General features: G+C 41.1%; 2 protein-coding genes across 4 annotated transcripts in view; one reads left to right on the top strand and one right to left on the bottom strand.

Moving 5' to 3' along the window:
- SLC25A14 (solute carrier family 25 member 14) overlaps window positions 1–13,056 on the top strand; it is a gene marked incomplete at its 5' end in the record, with an annotated part of 41,802 nt that extends 28,746 nt beyond the window's left edge. For all 3 annotated transcript variants that reach the window (XM_082864689.1, XM_082864690.1, XM_082864691.1), the window contains 2 exons: window positions 11,619–11,699; window positions 12,689–13,056. In XM_082864689.1, the coding sequence (XP_082720815.1) occupies window positions 11,619–11,699; window positions 12,689–12,730 (123 nt within the window). In that variant the 3' untranslated portion in view covers window positions 12,731–13,056. The remainder of the gene's footprint in view (window positions 1–11,618; window positions 11,700–12,688) is intronic.
- An 8,837-nt stretch (window positions 13,057–21,893) lies between these two features.
- On the bottom strand, window positions 21,894–22,901 carry GPR119 (G protein-coupled receptor 119; the record flags this gene model as incomplete). Its single annotated transcript, XM_082865180.1, has 1 exon — window positions 21,894–22,901. One exon carries the CDS (start codon window positions 22,899–22,901, stop codon window positions 21,894–21,896), a length of 1,008 nt encoding a protein of 335 aa, XP_082721306.1.
- Between the last annotated feature and the right edge of the window lie 287 nt (window positions 22,902–23,188).

Raw genomic sequence — 23,188 nt, forward strand, 5'->3', positions numbered from 1 at the left:
CACTTTGAGAACCACTGACCTAGAGATAGGGAAACTGATTAGAAGGCTCTTATAGTAGTCTGAGCAAGAGATGATGAGAGCCTGAACTTGAGCATGAATAGTGGGGATAGAGTTGAGAATAATTTAGTTGATAAAGTCAACAGGATTTTGTTGACTTGATGTGGAGAGGTGTGGGAGAAAGAAGATGTCAAAGATAACTTCCCCCCCCCAAAAAAAAGATAACTTCCCAGTTTTTGGCCTTGGTGACCATGTAGTGACATTCATTGACAGAGGCATTACAGGAAGAGGAGCAGGTTTTGTGGGAGACATCACAGTTTTGGATATTTTGAGGAACACCCAGTGAATATATTTGGATATCTTAGTCTTAACTTGGGGGAGAGTTCAGGGGTGTAGATAAGAACCTGGGGAAGCAGTAGTGTACAGGTGTTACATAACTGGAGGGGGAGGCCAAGGAGAGCAGGTAGAGGAGTTCACAGCTTTTTTGCTTTCCTAGCACACTGGAGTATTATAAAACTCCTTCCATTCATTAACAGTGATTCACAGAAGCAGTGATTCTCATACCCTGGGGAGTAGAGTTTGGCAAAAGACCCCCTTTCTATTTCTGACATGCTCACCCTTCCACTTGACAGTCACTGGTATAGAGAGAAGTGGGACCAAGGAAAGAACTCTGGGGAAATACCAACTTTTAAGGGCTTGGCAGACGAGGAACCCAGGAGAGACACCAAAAGGTAACACTTCAGGGAATTCCCTGGCGGTCTAGTGGTTAGGACTCTGCGCTTTCACTGCTGAGGGTGCGGGTTCAGTCCACTGTTGGGGAACTAAAATCCCACAAGCCATGTGGTGCGGCCAAAAAAAAAAAAAAAGAAGAAAAAAAGATAACAGTTCAGAAGATACGAGGAAACTTACAAGCGAGTAGTGTCACAGAAGCCAAGGGAGTAATGAGCTTCAAGAAGGGATGAGCAGTTATTTAATGCTAAATGGAATAGAGAGATCCAGTATAAGGACTGCAAAGTGTCTGCTGGATTTAATATTTTCTAGAGGAGGTTTGCTGGATTGGTGTTTGTAAAAGTCAGATTGCTGTGCATTGAAGAGTGTGTTTAATCATTCATTCATTCATTACAAAAATGTTTGTGTCTTCTGTGCTAGGTACTGTTCTAGGTTGGTGAACAAATAAGTCCTGGCCTTCATGACATTTTAATTCTAATAGGAAGAGACAGATAAACACATAGGAAATGAGGATGAGTAGACAAGTATAAAATACTCTTTCAAGAAGGTTGGCTAAGAGGAGATTGAGGGTATAGTAATATAGTAATAGCATTTATTGAATGCTTATTATGTACCACACACTAGAGTATATCCTTTAACTCTCAGCAACCCTATAGAGTGGATAATATCTTTGCCATTTTGTATAGGAGAGAACTCAGGTTCAGAGTAGCTAAGTATGTACCCAAGATTATATACCTAATAAGTGGCAGATCTGAGATTTAAATCAGGGTTTGTTTGATTCCAGGGTTTATACTTGTAACCACTATGCTGTATGATATTGTCGGAAACATATTTTCATGTTGACAGTAACCTTTAAGTACTTATATTTACTCACTCATTCACTTACTTGCTATTAAAATTCTTTAAAACAACTTTGCTCTTTATTGTCATCATACATTTTTATTTTATCTATAAGAGTGCCATAACACTTTGGTGAATGGAATTATGCATTCATCTCTGATGTAGAAATGAGCAGCTGCAAATCTCATCCTGTTACCTCTATATTAAAACCCTTGAATGGCTTCTCTTTGATGCAAGGTCCATATGACTTGACCCCTTTTTACCTCTACAGCCTTATCTTTGCTACCTTTATTCTGTATTCCAGACATACTGAACAAGTTCTAGTACCAGACTTTTCTTTCATTCCCAAGTTTTCACCCATACCATATACTTTGTTAGATGGCTAGCTTCTACTCATTCTTCAGATTGCATTATTTTTTCATAAAGGCCTTCCCTGACCATTAAACTGTGTATGTGTATGTAGTTCTGTATACTTGCTCTGTCATAGCATTTAATATATTTTAAAAAACATCTTTTTTTAAACATCTTTATTGGGGTATAATTGCTTTACAATGGTGTGTTAGTTTCTGCTTTACAACAAAGTGAATCAGTTATACATATACATATGTTCCCATATCTCTTCCCTCTTGCGTCTCCCTCTCTCCCACCCTCCCTATCCCACCCCTCCAGGCGGTCACAAAGCACTGAGCTGATCTCCCTGTGCTATGCGGCTGCTTCCCACTAGCTATCTACCTTATGTTTGGTAGTGTATATATGTCCATGCCTCTCTCTCGCTTTGTCACAGCTTACCCTTCCCCCTCCCCATATCCTCAAGCCCGTTCTCTAGTAGGTCTGTGTCTTTATTCCTGTCTTACCCCTAGGTTCTTCATGACATTTTTTTTCTTAAATTCTATATATATGTGTTAGCATACGGTATTTGTCTTTCTCTTTCTGACTCACTTCACTCTGTATGACAGACTCTAGGTCCATCCACCTCATTACAAATAGCTCAATTTCATTTCTTTTTATGGCTGAGTAATATTCCATTGTATATATGTGCCACATCTTCTTTATCCATTCATCCGATGATGGGCACTTAGGTTGTTCCCATCTCCAGGCTTTTGTAAATAGAGCTGCAATGAACATTTTGGTACATGACTCTTTTTGAATTAAAAAAATATCTTTTTTTATGTTTCTTTAACTTCATAGAATTCATAAAATTCACCTATTCAGAGTGAATAGGCTTTTGGTATATTCACGGATATGTGCAACCATCATCACCACAGTCAATTTTAGAACATTTTCATGACCTCAAAAAGAAACCCTGTGCCCTTTAGCTATTACCTCCCTGTCTTCCAGCCCTAAGAAACTACTAATGTATTTTTATCTCTGTAGATTTGCCTATTCTGGATATCTTATATAAATGGAACCATACAATATGTGAGCATTTTTTTTTTTTTTGCGTTATGCAGGCCTTTCACTGTTGTGGCCTCTCCCGTTGCGGAGCACAGGCTCCGGATGTGCGGGCCCAGCGGCCATGGCTCACGGGCCCAGCCGCTCCGCGGCATGCGGCATCCCCCCGGACCGGGGCATGAACCCGTGTCCCCTGCATTGGCAGGTGGACTCTCAACCACTGCACCACCAAGGAAGCCCTATGTGAGCTTTTTGACTGGCTCATTTCACTTATCATAATGTTTCAAGGTTCATCCATGCTGTAGCATGTATCAGTACAGGCATACCTCAGAGGTGTGCTTCCAGACCACTGCAATAAAGCAAATGTCACAATAAAGCGAGTCACATGAACTTTTTGGTTTCCCAGTGCATGTAAAAATTATGTTTACGCTATACAGTAGTCTATGAAGTGTGCAATAGTATTGTCTTAAAAAAAACAATGTACATACCTTGATTTGCTAAAAAATGTTAACCATCATCTGAGCCTTCAGTGAGTCATTTCTTTGCAAGAGTAACATCAAAGATTGCAGATCACGATAACAAATATAATATAATGAAGAAGTTTGAAATATGACGAGAATTACCAAAAGTGACAGAGAGATACAAAATGAGCAAGTGCTGTTGGAAAAATGGTGCTGATAGACTTGCTCCATGCAGGGTTGCCACAAACCTTCAATTTGTTAAAAATCCACTATCTGCAAAGTGTAGTAAAGTGAAGTGCAATAAAATGAGGTATGCCTGTACTTTGTTCCTTTTTATGGTTGGGTAATATTCTGTGGTATGGCTGTATCACATTTGTTACATTTTATTGTATAGTTGACCCTTGAGCAACATGAGTTTGAACTGCATGGGTCCATTTTTTTTTTTTTTTTTTTGCGGTATACGGGCCTCTCACTGTTGTGGCCTCTCCCGTTGCGGAGCACAGGCTCCGGACACGAAGGCTCAGTGGCCATGGCTCACGGGCCCAGCCGCTCTGTGCCATGTGGGATCTTCCTGGACCGGGGCATGAACCCGTGTCCCCTTCATTGGCAGGCGGACTCTCAGCCACTGTGCCACCAGGGAAGCCCGGGGGTTTCCTTTTCTCCACACCCTCTCCAGCATTTGTTGTTGGTAGATTTACTGATGATGCCCATTCTAAATGGTGTGAGGTGATACCTCATTGTAGTTTTGATTTGCATTTCTCTAATAATTAGTGATGTTAGCAGCTTTTCATGTGCTTCTTGGAGATCTGTATGTCTTCTTTGGAGAAATGTCTGTTTAGGTCTTCTGCCCATTTTTGGATTGGGTTGTTTGTTGTTTTAATATTGAGCTGCATGAGCTGTTTATATATTTTGGAGATTAAGGCTTTGTCCGTTGATTTGTTTGCAAATATTTTCTCCCATTCTGAGGGTTGTCTTTTCATCTTGTTTGTAGTTTCCTTTACTGTTCAAAAGCTTTTAAGTTTCATTAGGTCCCATTTGTTTATTTTTGTTTTTATTTCCATTACTCTAGGAGGTGGATCAAAACCGATCTTGCTGTGATTTATGTCAGAGTGTTCTTCCTATGTTTTCCTCTAAGAGTTTTATAGTGTCCGGTCTTACATTTAGCTCTTTAATCCATTTTGAGTTTATTTTTGTGTATGGTTTTAGGGAGTGTTCTAATTTCCTTCTTTTGCATATAGCTGTCCAGTTTTCCCAGCACCACTTATTGAAGAAATCGTCTTTTCTCCACTGTATATCCTTGCGTCCTTTGTCATAGATTAGTTGACCGTAGGTGCATGTGTTTATCTCTGGGGTTTCTATCCTGTTCCATTGATGTGTCTTTCTGTTTTTGTGCTAGTACCATATTGTCTTGATTACTCTAGCTTTGTAGTATAGTCTGAAGTCAGGGAGTCTGATTCCTCTAGCTCCATTTTTTTCCCTCAAGACTGCTTTGGCTATTCGGGGTCTTTTGTGTCTCCATACAAGTTTTAAGATTTTTTGTTGTAGTTCTGTAAAAAATGCCAGTGGTAATTTGATAGGGATTGCATTGAATCTGTAGATTGCTTTGGGTAGTATAGTCATTTTCACAATATTGATTCTTCCAATCCAAGAACATGGTATATCTCTCCATCTGTTGGTATCATCTTTAATTTCTTTCACCAGTGTCTTATAGTTTTCTGCATACAGGTTTTTGTCTCCTTAGGTAGGTTTATTCCTAGGTATTTTATAATTTTTGTTGCAGTGGTAAATGGGAATGTTTCCTTAATTTCTCTTTCAGATTTTTCATTAGTGCATAGGAATGCAAGAGATTTCTGTGCATTCATTTTGTATCCTGCAACTTTACCAGATTCATTGATTAGCTCTAGTAGTTTTCTAGTGGCATCTTTAGGAGTCTGTATGTATAGTATCATGTCATCTGCAAGCAGTGACGGTTTTACTTCTTCTTTTCCAATCTGTATTCCTTTTATTTTTTCTTCTCTGATTGCCGTGGCTAGGACGTCCAAAACTGTGTTGAATAATAGTGGCGAGAGTGTACATCCCTGTCTTTTTCCTGATCTTAGAGGAAATGCTTTCAGTTTTTCACCATTGAGAATGATCTTTGCTGTGGGTTTGTCATATATGGCCTTTATTACGTTGAGGTAGTTTCCCTCTATGCCCACTTTCTGGAGAGTTTTTATCAAAAATGGGTGTTGAATTTTGTCAGAAGCTTTTTCTGCATCTATTGAGATGAACATATGGTTTTTATTTTTCAGTTTGTTAATATGGTGTATCACATTGATTGATTTCCATATATTGAAGAATCCTCGCATCCCTGGGATAAATCCCACTTGATCATGGTGTATGATCCTTTTAATGTGCTGTTGGATTCTGTTTGCTAGTATTTTGTTGAGGATTTTTGCATCTATATTCATGAGTGATATTGGCCTGTAGCTTTCTTTTTTTTGTAGCATTTTTGTCTGGTTTTGGTATCAGGGTGATGGTGACCTCATAGGATGAGTTTGGGAGTGTTCCTGCAATTTTTTGGAAGAGTTTGAGAAGGATGGGTGTTAGCTCTTCTCTAAATGTTTGATAGAATTCACCTGTGAAGCCATCGGGTCCTGGACTTTTCTTTGTTGGATGATTTTCAATCACAGTTTCAATTTCATTACTTGTGATTGGTCTGCTCATATTTTCTGTTTCTTCCTGGTTCAGTCTTGGAAGGTGATATCTTTCTAAGAATTTGTCCATTTCTTCCAGGTTGTCCATTTTATTGGCATAGAGTTGCTTGTAGTAGTCTCTTATGATGCTTTGTATTTCTGCAGTGTCTGTTGTAACTTCTCCTTTTTCATTTCTAATTCTACTGATTTGAGTCCTCTCCCTTTTTCTTGATGAGTCTGGCTAAAGGTTTATCAATTTTGTTTAGCATCTCAAATAACCAGCTTTTAGTTTTATTGATCTTTACTATTGTTTCCTTCATTTCTTTTTAATTTATTTCTGGTCTGATCTTTATGATTTCTTTCCTTCTGCTAACTTAAGGGGTTTTTTGTTTTTCTGTCTCTAATTGCTTTAGGTGTAAGTTTAGGTTGCTTATTTGAGATTTTTCTTGTTTCCTGAGGTAGGATTGTATTGCTATAAACTTCCCTGTTAGAACTGCTTTTGCTGCATCCCATAAGTTTTGGGTCATCGTGTTATCCTTGTCATTTGTTTCTAGGTATTTTTTTTTATTTCCTCTTTGATTTCTTCAGTGATCTCTTGGTTATTTAGTAGCATATTGTTTAGCCTCCATGTGTTTGTGTTTTTTACGTTTTTTTCCCTGTAATTGATTTCTAATCTCATAGCTTTGTGGTCAGAAAAGATGCTTGATATGATTTCAGTTTTCTTAAATTTACCAAGGCTTGATTTGTGACCCAGGATGTGATCTAGCCTTCAGAATATTCCATGTGCAGTTGAGAAGAGAGTGTAATCTGCTGTTTTTGGGTGGAATGTCCTATAAATATCAATTAAATTTATCTGGTCTGTTGTGTCATTTAAAGCTTGTGTTTCCTTATTAATTTTCTGTCTGGATGATCTGAACATTGGTGTAAGTGAGGTGTTAAAGTCCCCCACTATGATTGTGTTACTGTTGATTTCCTCTTTTATAGATGTTAGCAGTTGCCTTATGTATTGAGGTGCTCCTATGTTGGGTGCATGTATATTTATAATTGTTATATCTTCTTCTTGAATTGATCATTATGTAGTGTCCTTCCTTGTCTCTTGTAACATTCTTTATTTTAAAGTCTATTTTATCTGATATGAGTATTGCTACTCCAGCTTTCTTTTGATTTCCATTTGCATGGAATATCTTTTTCTATCCCCTCAGTTTCAGTCTGTATTTGTCCCTAGATCTGAAGTGGGTCTCTTGTAGACAGTATATATATGTGTCTTGTTTTTGTATCCATTCAGCTAGCCTGTGTCTTTAGGTTGGAGAATTTAATCCATTCACGTTTAAGGTAATTATCGATATGTATGTTCCTATTACCATTTTCTTAATTGTTATTGGTTTGGTTTTTTTAACATCTTTATTGGAGTAAAATTGCTTTACAATGGTGTTAGTTTGCTTTGTAACAAAATGAATTAGCTATACATATACATATATCCCCGTATCTCCTCCCTCTTGCGTCACCCTCCCACCCTCACTATCCCACCCCTCTAGGTGTTCACAAAGCACCGGGCTAATCTCCCTGTGCTATATGGGTTCTTTTTTGTAGTTCCTTTTCTTCTATTGTGTTTTCCACTTAGAGAAGTTCCTTTAGCTTTTGTTGTAGAGCTGGTTTGGTGATGCTGAATCTCTTAGCTTTTGCTTGTCTGTAAAGCTTTTGATTTCTCCATCAAATCTGAATGAGATTTCTCCAAAGAAGATATACAGACTGCCAACAAACACATGAAAGAATGCTCAACATCATTGATCATTAGAGAAATGCAAATCAAAACTACAATGAGATATCATCTCACACCAGTCAGAATGGCCATCATCAAAAAATCTAGAAACAATAAATGCTGGAGAGGGTGTGGAGAAAAGGGAACACTCTTGCACTGCTGGTGGGAATGTGAATTGGTTCAGCCACTATGGAGAACAGTATGGAGGTTCCTTAAAAAACTACAAATAGAACTACCATATGACCCAGCAATCCCACTGCTGGGCATATACCCTGAGAAAACCAAGGTTCAAAAGGAGTCATGTGCCAAGATGTTCATTGCAGCTCTATTTACAATAGCCCGGAGATGGAAACAACCTAAGTGCCCATCATCGGATGAATGGATAAAGAAGATGTGGCACATATATACAATGGAATATTACTCAGCCATAAAAAGAAACGAAATTGAGCTATTTGTAATGAGGTGGATGGACCTAGAGTCTGTCATACAGAGTGAAGTAAGTCAGAAAGAAAAAGACAAATACCGTATGCTAACACATATATATGGAATTTAAGAAAAAAAATGTCATGAAGAACCTAGGGGTAAAGCAGGAGTGGAGACGCAGACCTCCTAGAGAACGGACTTGAGGTTATGGGGAGGGGGAAGGGTGAGCTGTGACAGGGCGAGAGGGAGTCATGGGCATGTACACAGTAACAAACGTAGTAAGGTAGATAGCTAGTGGGAAGCAGCCGCATGGCACAGGGATATTGGCTCGGTGCTTTGTGACAGCCTGGAGGGGTGGGATAGGGAGGGTGGGAGGGAGGGAGACGCAACAGGGAAGACATATGGGAACATATGTTTATGTATGACTGATTCACTTTGTTATAAAGCAGAAGCTAACACACCATTGTAAAGCAATTATACCCCAATAAAGATGTTAAAAAAAAAAATCTGAATGAGATCCTTGCCAGGTAGAGTAATCTTTGTTGTAGTTTCTTCCCTTTCATCACTTTAAATATACCATGCCACTCCCTTCTGGCTTGTAGAGCTTCTGCTGAGAAATCAGCTGTTAACCTTATGGGAGTTCCCTTGTATGTTATTTGTCATTTTTCCCTTGTTGCTTTCAATAAGTTTTGTTTGTCTTTAATTTTTTTCAGTTTGATTATTATGTGTCTCGGCCTGTTTCTCCTTGGGTTTACCCTGCCTGGGACTCTCTGCGCTTCCTGGACTTGAGTGGCTATTTCCTTTCCCATGTTAGGGAATTTTTTGACTATAATCTCTTCAAATATTTTCCCGGATCCTTTCTCTCTCTCTTCTCCTTCTGGGACCCCTATAATGCAAATGTTGTTGTGTTTAATGTTGTCTCAGAGGTCTCTTAGGCTGTCTTCATTTCTTTTCATTCTTTTTCTTTATTCTGGTCCACAGCAGTGAATTCCACCATTTCTGTCTTCTAGGTCACTTATCCATTCTTCTGCCTCAGTTATTCTGCTCTTGATTCCTTCTAGTGTATTTTTCATTTCAGTTATTGTATTGTTCATCTCTCTTTGTTTGTTCTTTAATTCTTCTAGGTGTTTGTTAAACATTTCTTGCATCTTCTCGATCTTTGCCTCCATTCTTTTTCCGAGGTCCTGGATCATCTTCACTATCATTATTCTGAATTCTTTTTCTGGAAGGTTGCCTATCTCCACTTCTTTTAGTTGTTTTTCTGGGGTTTTGTCTTATTCCTTCATCTGGTACAAAGTCCTCTGCCTTTTCATTTTGTCTATCTTTCTGTGAATGTGGTTTTCCTTCCACAGGCTGCAGAATTGTAGTTCTTCTTGCTTCTGCTGTCTTCCCTCTGGTGGATGAGGCTATCTAAGAGGCTTGTGCAAGCTTCCTGATGGGAAGGACTGGTGGTGGGTAGAGCTGGCTGTTCCTCTGGTGGGCAGAGCTCAGTAAAACTTTAATCCACTTGTCTACTGATGGGTGGGGTTGGGTTCCCTCCCTGCTGGTTGTTTGACCTGAGTCGACCCAGCACTGGAGCCTACCCGGCTCTTTGGTTGGGCTAATGGTGGACTCTGGGAGGGCTCACGCCAAGGAGTACTTCCCAGAAGTTCTGCTGCCAGTGTCCTTGTCCCCACGGTGAGCCACAGCCACTCCCCGCCTCTGCAGGAGACCCTCCAACAGTAGCAGGTAGGTCTGGTTCAGTCTCCTATGGGGCCACTGCTCCTTCCCCTGGACCCTGATGCGCATGCTACTTTGTGTGTGCCCTCCAAGAGTGGAGTCTCTATGATTCCCCCAGTCCTGTCGAAGTCCAGCAATCAAATCCCGCTAGGCTTCAAAGTCTGATTCTCTAGGAATTCCTTCTCCCGTTGCCGGATCCCCAGGTTGGGAACTGACGTGGGGCTCAGAACCTTCACTCCAATGGGTGGACTTATGTGATGTAAGTGTTCTCCAGTTTGTGAGTTACCCACCCAGCAGTTATGGGATTTGATTTTATTGTGATTGCACCCCTCCTACCATCTCATTGCGGCTTCTCCTTTGTCTTTGGATGTGGGGTATCTTTTTTAGTGAGTTCCAGTGTCTCCTGTCTATGATTGTTCAGCAGTTAGTTGTGATTCTGGTGCTTTCACAAGAGGGAGTGAGCGCATGTCCTTCTATTTTGCCATCTTGAACCAATCTCTGTGTCATTTAATTCTAATAACCACTCAGTTGGCGTATGTAGGACCTACAGTGTATAAAACAGAAAACTTAAACTCAAAGCATTTTACACTATTCCTCATCTAATCCTCTGGTCATTCACATGAGGTCATCCATGGCATTACATACACAGAATTTACAGTGATGAAACAGATTCAGAGAAGGACAGTGACTTGCCCAACTCCTCTTCCCCTACTCTGCTTTAGTTGTCTTATTGGTACTTATTATTTGTGAATATAATATATATCAATTTATGTATTCGTTTGTCAGGTCCACTAGAGTATGCACTCCATGAGGGCAGGGAATGTATGTTATCTGTGGCTGTGTAACAAATTACTCCAAAACTCAGTGCCTTAATACAACATGCATTTATTATGTCACAGTTTCTGTGGGTTAGGAATTCAGAGGCAGCTTAGCTGAATGATTTCAGCTTAGGCTGTCTCATGAGGTAATAGTCCAGATGTCAGCTAGGGTTGAAATCATCTGAAGGCTTGACTGGGGCTGGGACATCTGCTTCAAGGATCACTCATGTAGTTGTCAGCAGGAAGGCTTTGTTCCTCTCTGCCTGTTGGCTGGAGGGCTTAGTCTCTCACCACATGGGCTTCTCTTCATGACATGGCAGCTGGCTTCCTCCAGAGTAAACGATCAAAGACAGAACAAGGCAAAACCTTATTATATACAAAACGTTTATAGCATAGCATTGGCGGTGACGTACGTTCACTACTGCCATACTCTATTGGTGACACAGACCAATCCTGATATGTTGTGGGAGGGACTACACAAGGGTGTGAATAACTGGAGTTGGCTTTCATCGGGGGCCATCTTGGAGGCTGGCTAACACAGACACTTTCTCTCTTGTTTACTATTATTACTATTATCCCAACATGGAGAAGAGTACTTTGCATATTGTAGGTCCTTAGTAAATACTTGTTGAATGAGTGGGTGGGTGGATTTAGAACACAAAATGTATGTCTTTAGAAAAAGGACCATTCATGGATTCTAAGTTGTTGGGGAGGGGCATGGAAGATGAGTACTAAAATAAAAATAATTGTCAGATGTAAAATGTAAGGAGAATTCACTCATTTTTTTATTATATCTTTCCGTCAGATGTGGAAACATGAGGGCTTTTTTGCACTCTATAAAGGATTTTGGCCAAACTGGCTTCGACTTGGACCCTGGAACATCATTGTATCCTTTTGGAACATGAGAATGGAAGTACATGCTTCAAGCTCCCAGGTAATTCTAGGCTATAGGAAGGAAAATTTGATTATTGAAGCCTTTAGGCAAGTGAGAATCTACTCAAGCATTCTAATGGTGACCACTGCGGGTGGAACTAAGTACAGAAATGGCTTTCAGTTGGAGTCTAATACAAACTAAAGGGATTAGAAAAGAAATGCCAAAGTTTCTTTTCCTCTTTAAAACAAACAACAACAACAAACACAGCCAAATCTGGAAGGGGCTAGGAAGTTTTGGGAAACCCTGCTAGGAGATGTCCACAGGAAGGTCCATGCTGAGGTAATCCATATTTCCTACCCCTAAGTGTATGACTAAAATAGCTGGGGAAATAATAAGACAGAAAACATTCATAGAGCAAAAGAATCCAGAGCGAAGCAGGGCTCTTTCCTCATGGATGACCCTCCTTCCTTTAGCTGTGTTTGAGTGCCTCCTATGGGAAGAGCCATGAATTGGATAGTGTGTGTGGTGGTGTTTGTACAGTGGTGAGCACTTCAGGGTTGAAAAGTAATCCTTGCCCTTGTGGAGTCTATAGGTTAATGGAGATAGTATCTCCCTCCCTCCTTGGGATTCCTCTGATCGCCTAATGTCTGTAACAGTTACTCTAGCACTGAATTATTTGTCGTTGATGTTCTTGGATATTTGTGTGTGTGTGTGTGTGTGTGTGTGTGTGTGTGTATGGCCTGTTTGCCCCTGAAGAATATAAATATGTTAGAATTTTAACATGTTTATATTGCTAAATGCCAGCAATCAAAATTGGCACATGGTGGGCACTCAACACATGCTTGATTTGCTAGATATTGTTTTAAAAAAGACTTTTAAACAAATGCAACTTAGAATAGCACAGACTAAGTACCTCAATTTAAGAGAATGCAATGCACAATTTTAGAACCGGGTTTGACTTTCAGTATCATCCCAGTGATCTTCCATGACTTACTCTTCAGTTTTTTATTACATACGAGCAGCTCAAGAGGCTTCAAATCTAAGGACTGAATATATGTGAGCCAAGCCCTGCCAACCTTTCTACTCTTCTTTTCCCTTTTTCTGTGTTCTAATGTATTTTGACAAAGTTGTAAGTGTTTACTGAATCATTGGTCTCCCAAGGCCCTCCTGATGGAAGAACGATAGGATGGTTCAAAATTGCTCATGTGTTTGTGTTGCCATGTGAACTTTTCCCTGAGAGGGAGTATTAACACTGAGACTCTGGCCCCAGATTGGTATCTTCTGTGAAGATGGATACTGATAGATGACACTCAAAATGACCTTCTCTTCAAATGTGGGTTAAATGTAGTTTGTTAGCCCCAGACTTGGGCTAGAGCAGAAGGCATAGGCCAGGGCAGTTACTGCTATTTATGTTACAGACCTCGGTTCTCATTAAAGTATTTATTGGCAGAATAACTTTGGCTTTGTCTTCATTTACTGTTTTCTCAGTTGCCAGATCTTTATATTATATTCTCCAGAAAGCAATAAAGAGAAGGTGACTATGAAGTTGAGTCTGGACTCCCAAAGCACATTTATGGGAATGGACTAAGTACATTGTGCTTTCCCATTGCCATTCATTGTCATAAGGCCACTTGTAAACATCAGACAAGTGGTTCTATCCTAAAGAATGCATAAACAAACAAGGGGCTCATTTGGAAGTTTCCACAGATAAAATGCTGAAAGAGGCTTAAGATAGAACCCTGTGTGCAGGGTTCTAATTGTCTTACAGGCAAAAAGTTCTGGCTACTTTCTTGTACCAGAATAGTGCCTACCACATTGTAGGCACTCAAATATTTGTGAGATGAATACTTTAGTTCTTCATCTTTATCCATTCATTCATTTGTTCAACAAACATTTATTGTTATCTATTATGTCTTAGATGCTGGGGATGTAAAAATAAATTAAAACATAGTCTCTGATTTCAAGGTCACATTATAGTAGGAGAAACAGACATGTAAGTAGGTACTAAGTACAGTACAGTAGGTACTAAGTACTGTCTGAGAGATGAACTAAGTGCTGTAGAAGCACAGAGGAGGAAACAGACAATTACCTAGGGGATTGGCCAAAGGCATCATAGTGGAGGTGACAGTTGTGCTAAAAAGCAGATGTTACCAGGTAGATAAGGCAGGGAAGGACATTCCAGGCAGGGGAATGGGGGAAATTTCAACATGGCTGAAATAAAGGGTTATGGTTTTCAAATACCACCTGAGGCAGAATCACCTGGAGATCTTGTGAAAATGTAGATTCTTGCACCCTGTCACCTGAGATCCTAACCTTATTTGGGGCAAAGGCATTTGCTTTTGTCATAGGCACTTGATGGAGGGTGATCCTTAGATTACACTTTGAGAAGCACTTGTAAAGAAATATGGGCTAGGGACTTCCCTGGTGGTCCAGTAGCTAAAGCTCCGCCCTCCCAATGCAGGGGGTCTGGGTTCGATCCCTGGTCGGGGAACTAGATCCCGCATGCATGCCACAACTAAGAAGTCCATATGCCACAACTAAGAGCCCACGTGCTGCAACTAAGCCCCGGTGCAGGGCTTCCCTGGTGGCGCAGTGGTTAAGAATCCGCCTGCCAATGCAGGGGACACGGGTTCGAGCCCTGGTTCAGGAAGATCCCATATGCCGCGGAGCAACTAAGCCTGTGCGCCACAACTACCGAGCCCACGCGCCACAACTACTGAAGTCCACGTGCCTAGAGCCCGTGCTCTGCAACAAGAGAAACCACTACAATGAGAAGCCCGCACACCACAACCAAGAGTAGCCCCACTCGCCGTAACTAGAGAAAGCCCGTGTGCAGCAACAAAGACCCAACGCAACCAAAAATAAATAAATAGATTAATTAATTAAAAAAAAGATCTGGTGCAGCCTAAATAAATATTTTTTAAAAGTAAGGTGATTTGAAAACAGAAAAGTAATGTTAATTTAAAAAAAAGAAATATAGACTAGAATGAAAGGAAATTAGAATAGTGTGGCCAAAAGGGTCAAATTGGGAAGGGTCTCTATATATCCTAAGAAAGAGTTTGGCTTTTATCCTGGAGGGAGGGGCCAGGCAAAGGAAGTTTAAAATAGGGAATAATATAACCAGCTTTTATTTTTTAGGAAGATAATCCTTGTGTGGAGGGTAGCCTGGAAGGGAGCAACCCAAACAAGGTTAAGCCCCACTGAGCTTTACTCCCCTTTTTGTACAGGTAGACAAAATAGGGTCCAGAAAAGCTAAGAAAATTTGTCCTAAGTCACATAGCCTGATTATGGCAGATTTGAGGCCAGCACATAGTTATCAGATTCCTTCTCTGTCTCATTCTACCACCCCACAGTGTCTTCTTAATTGTCAATCTAAAGTACTACCTTTTCAAAATAAATTTTAATAGACTTAATTTTTTAGAGAAGTTTTAGATTCGTAGCAAAATTGTGTGGAAGATACAGAGATTTCCCGTGTACCTCCTACCCCCGCACACATGCAGCTTCCCCTTGATCAAAATTCCTCACCCAGGGTGATTAATTTGTTACAGTCAATGAACCTACATTGGCACATCATTATCAGTTCACATCCATCATTTATATTACGGTTCACTCTCAGTGTTATACATCCTGTGGGTTTTGACAAACGTATAATGACATGTATGCACCATTATAGTATCATACAGAATAGTTTCACTATCCTAAAAATCCTCTGTGCTCTGCCTATTCAGTCTTCCCTCTCCCCTAAACCCCCAGAATCCACTGATCATTTTACTGTCTCTATAGTTTTGCTTTTTCCAGAGTGTCGTATAGTTGGAATCAAACAGTATGTAGCCTTCTTAGGCTTATATGGGCTATACTATATATAAGTATATATCACTTAGTAATATATACTTAAGGTTCCTCCATGTCTTTTCATGGCTTTATAGCTCATTTTCTCTTTTTTCTTTCTGAATGTACCACAGTATATTTATCCATTCACCTACGGAAGGACGTCTTGGTTGCTTCCAAGTTTTGGCAGTTATGAATAAAGCTGTTATAAATATTCATTTGCAGGCGTTTATGTGGACACAAGTTTTCAGCTCATTTGGTTAAATACCAAGGAGTGCAATTGATGGATTGTATGGTAAGCATATGTTTAGTTTTGTAAGAAACTGCTAAACTATCTTCCAAAGTGGCTTATCAAGCTTTTATGTGCCAGATACTGTTTTAAGTGTATTATGTTTATAAAACTGTTTACATCCTTTCAACGATCCTATGAGATAGGTACTATTCTTATTTTTCAGGTGAGGAACTGAGGCACAGAAAGGTAAAAACTTCATTCCTAGGAAATGGCAGAACCAGGATTCTAACCCAGGCCATCTGGGTCATGAGCCCATGCTTATAATCACCATGCTAGAGGTGTACTGACTTAGCCTTGTCCAGGGTCACTTAAAGTTTATGGCAGGTGAGCAGTAAAGAATACTGATTTCATTAGTTCCCCTGTCTTTATAGCACCCTGGGAGAAAGAAGGTCAATGGTCGTTGTGGTTGATCACTCTTTGACACTTAACTGTAAGACTAGATTTAAATTACTTTCCTGGAGACCTGTGACTGCAAATATATCATTTTCTTCTTATTCTCCACTTTCTACTGCTTCCTTATGTTTCCTTTGTTGGCCTTTCTTCTCCATGACCTCCTTCCTCACTATCCCCCTCTTCCTCCCCAGTCTAAGTGAGCATACCATACACACAGGAGTTTGTTCTTGTTGTATGTAATACTATTTATTGAAGAACAGATGTCACTGATTTCTTTTTTTTAAAGTCTTTATTGAATTTGTTACAATATTGCTTCTGTTTTATTTTTTGGCCCCGAGGCATGTGGGATCTTAGCTCCCTGGCCCACACCCCCTGCATTGGAAGGTGAAGTCTTAACCACTGGACTGCCAGGGAAGTCCCAGGTCTCACTAATTTCAAATTGAATAATTTGAACATGGGACTAGACTTCTCACCCTCTTTCCTCCTGTGCAAAGAAGTCTGTTGTTAGGCTTATAAATTTATGGGAGGAATGATTAAACTTCTAAGAACCTGATTATAAATACTTCTTTTCTATTCACTAAAACATATCCCTTAAGGGATAATATTTTTGATCTTCATATCTTCTCAGTTAGCATGGCCACTCGCATTAATCTTAATTCCTGAGGTTTCAGTAAAGGATATCTCTTCTCTCTATCCAGTGTCTCGGATCAGCATCAGAATTCAGTTGTATTAGGGGCTGTGCCTAACTCATTATAAACACTCTTCATGCATCCTTGGCTCTCCCGTTTATTTAGCAAATAAGAAAAACAATTTAACACATCATTGCATAAGATTACTAAGGGACCTGGTAATCTTAAAGTGGTAGTTGGAATTTTGGATCATGAGCCCGTTTTCCACATTTGAAATAACCCCACAGCCATTCAGCTCTAATTTCTTGGTTCAGTTTTCTTACTTTTTAAACCACCTCTGAGATGACAGAGATGACTGAGATGACATCAGTTTGCTCTTCCATAGGATGTGCTTTAGTATTTGTCGAATGGCTCAGTGGGCAAATCCGCAAAACTATTATGAGTGGTAAAAGCACAATGAACAGTTTTGTAAGACAGCATCGCATTTTACTGGACCAATGACTGTTATCTCAGCATGTTCATCATCTTTTTAGTGCCATAATGTCAACTCAGTTGAGATAGAACTGGAACCAATATGGATTTATTATATTAAATGGGAAATATAATTCAATCATGGAACTATTGGGTAACATCCACCAAATGAAAAGAAACCTAAAAAATTAGAGAACCCCCCAGCCCCCAGGTTCTTGGTCTGATTTTAGTCCCTCTGGAGCTTTGGAGCAAATGAATTCTGCCCGTGCCATTGTGTAGAAGGCATTTTGAAAGAAACAGGAGCTGCTTTGTGCATTAAAACAGACTCTGAGACCCTTAGCAGCTGCATTAGTTGTTTCTAGGACTCCTCATGAGAGGGCTCTTTGAGCTCAGTGGCTGCTTATGGTCCCAACAGCTTGTAAATCCAGTGAACATATGGCTGGCTAGTAGCATGTTAAGCTCTCCCACACTTCACCCTGCCACAGTGGATCCATTAGGTGGAGCACATCTTTCCTGGTCAGCAAGGCTGCGAGACCATGGCTTCGAGGCTTCAGCTGCATCAAGACCTGGCTCCTGGCTCCATGTGATCATATTTTCATATTCTCGTGCCTATTTAGCATTTCATGGTATTGCACAAAGCCACTATCAGAAGATTTTAAGAGTGAAAACACACTGAAATTGGTATCTGTATATCACACGATGCTGTATCAATGATGCAGTTGTCCTGTGAGGGGTGTTGTTAGACTGCTGTGTCCCATTAGTCCAGAATTCTGGATTTGCAGATTAACTCTAGCAGTAGGGCATAGCAACAGGTTTCCTTTTGTTAAAAAAAAAACTGGTCAGCCCCCTTGGTATGGTTTATGCTTTCAGGAAGCCATGCACTTTTATTTCTTTGAGATATTCATATCACTGTGGTCTGTTCATTTATGGCTCACTTTTGACTTCTCATAGCAAATATCCTAGGGAAACATTACCTTTCAAGAAAGGCCAGCAAAAGTATGAATCAAAATTCTTATAAGTGTTTAATGCTCCTTGACCTAGTAATACTACTTTGGAGAATTTTATCTTAGGGGATTAAACAGACATGTCAAAGATTTATATACAAGGGTATTTACAGTGGTATTATAACAGTGAGAGATTGGAAATAACACAAATGTACAACTATAGAAAAATGGTTAAAATATTATATACTCATGTTGAAAAACATGCAACCCTTAGAACTCATATTTTTGAAGAAAGCTTAATGACATAGGAAAATAGCACAATATAATATTAAGTGAAGAAAACAGATGAAGGAAAATAACAGTGATCATCTCTGGGTGGTATAATTATGGGTAGCTTTATGATTTTCTGTATATTCAAAAATTTCTAAAATGAAAAAAATTGCTTTTATAATCAGAAAAAAAAAATAATGAACATCATGTATACATCAATATATAGCTCTAAAAGAAATCCAGGAAAGCTGGAGTAGTTTTAGCACCTAGCCCTCAATAAATGCTTGTGGGGTAGGTAGATGGATGGACAGATGAATGAATGAATGCCAGCTGACACTTGTAGGTACCATCATTGAGTTTATATGATTGCAAGAAATAACAAATGAAGATTTATTAATTAAAAGGAGAAGATTCCAGACCAGTCAGCCATTTGAAGGATGACATGGAAGGTACTGAAGGAGTCACAAAATAAGTGAGTGGCTGATGGCAGCAAGGGGTTGGGTCTGGCCTTGGGCCCATTGCTGTTCTCATTGCCCAGCTGTCAACACCATGTTTCCTCTTGTTCTGTGTGTCCTTGAAGTATCTCTCGAGCCTGCTGTTTTCACTGGTCTCTGTTTAGTTTGGCCAGTGACTGAGCATGTGAGTCACAAGTTCATTTCCCATGTGAACCAGTAAACACTTCACCATATAGGAAGAAGATATCCCAAGGCTAACTCTGGCTGGCCAACTCTCAGAGATGGGCTTTTTGGTCATGTGGACAAGCAGGAGAGTGTTGGTGGATCAGGGCAACCTGCCTCTAACATTTGTGAAACCACTCAAAATGACCCTGTCCAGAGGGCTGTGTGTACTGTTCTTGAGGGTAGTCCTCTGAAACGGAGGTATGCTGTACATAACATTAGCTACCCAAGGAATTAGTATAAAACTTAGTCATGTCACAATGTTTTTTAATGGATTCACAATAAGCTTTTCATGGAAATTATAGATGGGACCAATTGATCTACATTCTGTCCTATAAGGTCTTAATATCTTTTTGGCTATTTTGATCAAATTGCTGAACAGGATCTGGCTTCTCTGCAAGTCCATCAGGAGACAACATTGGATGTGTGAATGAAATCTAAATGTCTCCACTCCAGTGCATTCCCTTATCTGTGCAGGAGCCTGCGTCAAAGAAAGCCATTAGACTCTTTAGCATAGCATTCTGTATCTCTGCTCTTGGTGGCTTATTAAACACAGTGTTCTTAATTGCGGTTACTCTTAAACCCAAGAATATGATAACAGTGCCTTGTTTATATCTGCTCTGTCTTGATCCTGCTAAAGTATTAGATTTATGTTTGTCTTTTCCAGCCTGAGTCACCTCTCATCACTCATTTTTCCTAATGTCTGCAGATGTGACGGATTCCCTTAAATTGGTCAGCTGGATGTTTTATTCTTTAGGTTTTTTAAGGAAGAGGAAGAGAACATTTTCTGAGTACTAACAATGAAATGTGCTGTGGTGTACTAGGCATTTTCATATGCATTGTCTGAATTAATCGTCACTATAGCCAAATAAGGTAGGCATTATCATCCCAATTTTACAAATGAGGAAACTGTGGCCTTGAGAATTTAAATGACTGAATCATAATTTGAACACTGGTCTGTTGGACTTCAAAGCCTGTGATTTTCCCACTGCTCACACTGACTCCCAGGAATAGCAGGGTGTTTTAGACTGAACCTCATAACACAACAATCAGCTGGCCTCCCCTTAGCTCCTGCCTTTCTCCTGTAACTAGCTTCCATTCCACTTTGCTTGTGTTACCTTGGGAAGATCAGTCCTTTGCAGCAAGGCCAGGAAATTAAGCTTTGAACCACCAGTAAGGAGGGCATTGATTTGAGCCTGCTTTCAATTTTGTCCCCAAACCCAGTTACTATTTGTGTTTGTGTTTGGTACCAAATCCCAGACAAATCAATTCATACTGTTTTGGTTTCTTCTGCCCTTTTTTGTTGTCCACTCAGCAGCTTTCTAGGGAGATAATCTAGTTGAGGGCCTTAAGAGACAAACTCTCTAGGAATGTACTGTGGAGACCAGGAGGTTGTGGAAAGGGTTACAGGAAAGCTCAGGAAGGCTGAGCGTGGTTCCTGGGTTTCTTCCCCACTCTATTCTTGTAGTTTCTGCTGCCAGGGTTGCCCAGGGGGAGCCTGAGTATAATTCCCAGTTGCCAACAGTCATTTTCTGTACCTGCAAGAAAGCAGGATAAGGCTGGTCTCCTGGGCCATTTTGGAGACATCCTCTTATGCAACTGAGTTTCCTAGGAAAATGCAAATTTGGGAGTAAATGGAAGAAGGTCAGTCTCTGAGGAGCAAAGTGGGTCCAGTGTGGAGGGCTTGGCAGTGCCTTTTTTGGTACCTACCCCTTTTTTCCCTTTCTTTCCTTTCAATGTCTCAGAATCTGTGGTTTGGCATCGTCATCAGCAAGTAGCTACAAGTGACATAAGAGGCCAACTGAGGGGAAGGGGCACCACAGAGTTAGGAAGGTGGTGGGTTGGAGGGGTAACAGCAGAAATAATTACAAGACAGGCGATTTGCCAAAGAAACACTGTTTTGAACACCGTGAAGTGTGGAAAAAGACAAGCTTTAGTATCTAATTCAGGTTCCTACATTCGTACAACCTCACTACATAAAATGTCTGATTTACATCAGGGAGGGCAGGACCCCTCATTTCACCAAAGCAATCACTGTAGTACACAGTTAAAAAGAACAGAACCTCATTTCTCTAGTGCTGTGCTTTCTAATATGATAGCCACTGGCCACGTGTAGCTCTTGAGCATTGGCACATGGCTAGTTTGAATTGAGGTATTCTATAAGGGTAAAATACACACCAGACTTCAAAGATTTGGCATGAAAAAAATAGGGTAATAATCTTTTATATTGATTACACGTTGAATTAATGTTTTAGATATATTGAGTTAAATGAAACATTATTTTCGCCTGCTTTTTTTTTTTACCTTTTTAACATGACTACTAGAACATTTAAGATTACATAGGTGGCTTGCATTAGACTTCTATTAGACAGTGCTGCTCTAGTGTATTCAAAAATAAGATTTGAGTTTAAGCATCTTTCCAGTAGTACACTTCTTGCTTTGAGTAAGTATACCTCTACAGGAGAAACAGACTCATTGCAAAAGAAGGGCAGGGAGGAATGGAGATTTGCAAATGGGGAAGCTGATTATAGAGTGAAGTCAGCACCCTGCCTTAGTTACCTCTCAGTTTGAGGTAAGGAGGTGCAGGGGGTGGTCAGTTGCTGGAAGCAAGTGCTCTCTTTTCCCTAGCTCCACCTGGTCTCCTAGCTGGGGCTCTGAGAAGGGAGAGAGGGGCACTTTGAAACTTGTCTGCCCTTACCATCTTAGCCGTCAAGCTCTGAGTGGGAGATGGTGGTGATGTGACGGGCACTTTCCCTGGGCCCCTGTGGGCCACCATCCCTGGCTGAGAGAAGGAGGAGGAATGCGGCGAGCCCCTTCTTCATTCCCAGGGCCATCTGGGAGAACTGTTGCCGTATCTCCTTCTGCCAATAGGCATAGATGAGTGGGTTGAGCAGGGAGTTGCCCACACCAAGCAGCCACAGGTACCGTTCCAGCACTGGGTAGAGGTGGCACTCCTGGCAGGCCACCTGCACAATGCTAGTGATAAGGAACGGGGTCCAGGACAGAGTGAAGCTGCCAATGAGAACGGCCACAGTGCGGACAGCCTTGAAGTCACTGGGGGTCCGTGGGGGCCGGTGAGCCCCGGCTGGGGCTCCTGCATGCTCTGTCTTGCGGATCTGCTGGCTGTGCATGGAAGCAATCTTGAGTATGTCACAGTAGAAGAAGACAAAGAGGAGCAGGGCTGGGAAGAAGCCAACGCAGGAGAGGGTCAGCACGAAGCGCGGGTGAAACACAGCGAAGAAGCTGCAGGGCCCCTTGTAGGCGGTCTGCTGGAATACGCGGACCCCGAGTGGGAGGAAGCCAATGAGGTAAGACACCAACCACAGCCCGGCAATGCAGGCCCCGGCCATGAGCCCGTTCATGATCTGGAAATAGCGGAGGGGCTGCTTGATGGCAAGGTACCTGTCAAAGGCAATCAGCATGACCGTGAGGACAGAGGCAGCTGCAGAAGAAGTGACAAATGCCATCTGAAGGCTGCACAGGGTCTTCTGTGTGGGCCGAGCCGCGCTGGAGAGCTGGTCTGTGACTAGGCCAGAGATGGCCAGGCCAAGCGAGGTGTCAGCCACAGCCAGATTCAAGGTGAAGCTGAGACCGACACCATCATTCTTGTGGATCAACGACAGCACAGCCATGACCACTAGGGCATTAGCAGCAATAATGAGGGAGGCCAGGATAGCAAGGATCACTCCAAATGAGAAAGATGACTCCATGTCTTGAAGTGGCAGTATTTCCACTTACCAGGGCATGCTGGCTCTCCAGCTCAAATTCTCACGGTGGGGAGGCAGAGCGGTGGGTTCAGAGCTGCAACGCAGTGCCGGCCATCGCTGGCAGTCCAGGCCGGCAGCTTCCTTTCTTTGGGATACTGCTGGTCACTGAGAATCACTCCCCGTCTCGTTTTCAGTCCTCAGCCTCTTGCCTCTCCAACTCTCTGAAGGCAGCAATCCCAGCGCAGACCTTTCCCTGGGTCCTGAGCTAGTCCCTCCTCCCACCACCAAGT

Source organism: Leucopleurus acutus (assembly GCF_964270905.1).
Source record: "Leucopleurus acutus genome assembly, chromosome: X".
Taxonomy (NCBI): domain Eukaryota; kingdom Metazoa; phylum Chordata; class Mammalia; order Artiodactyla; family Delphinidae; genus Leucopleurus; species Leucopleurus acutus.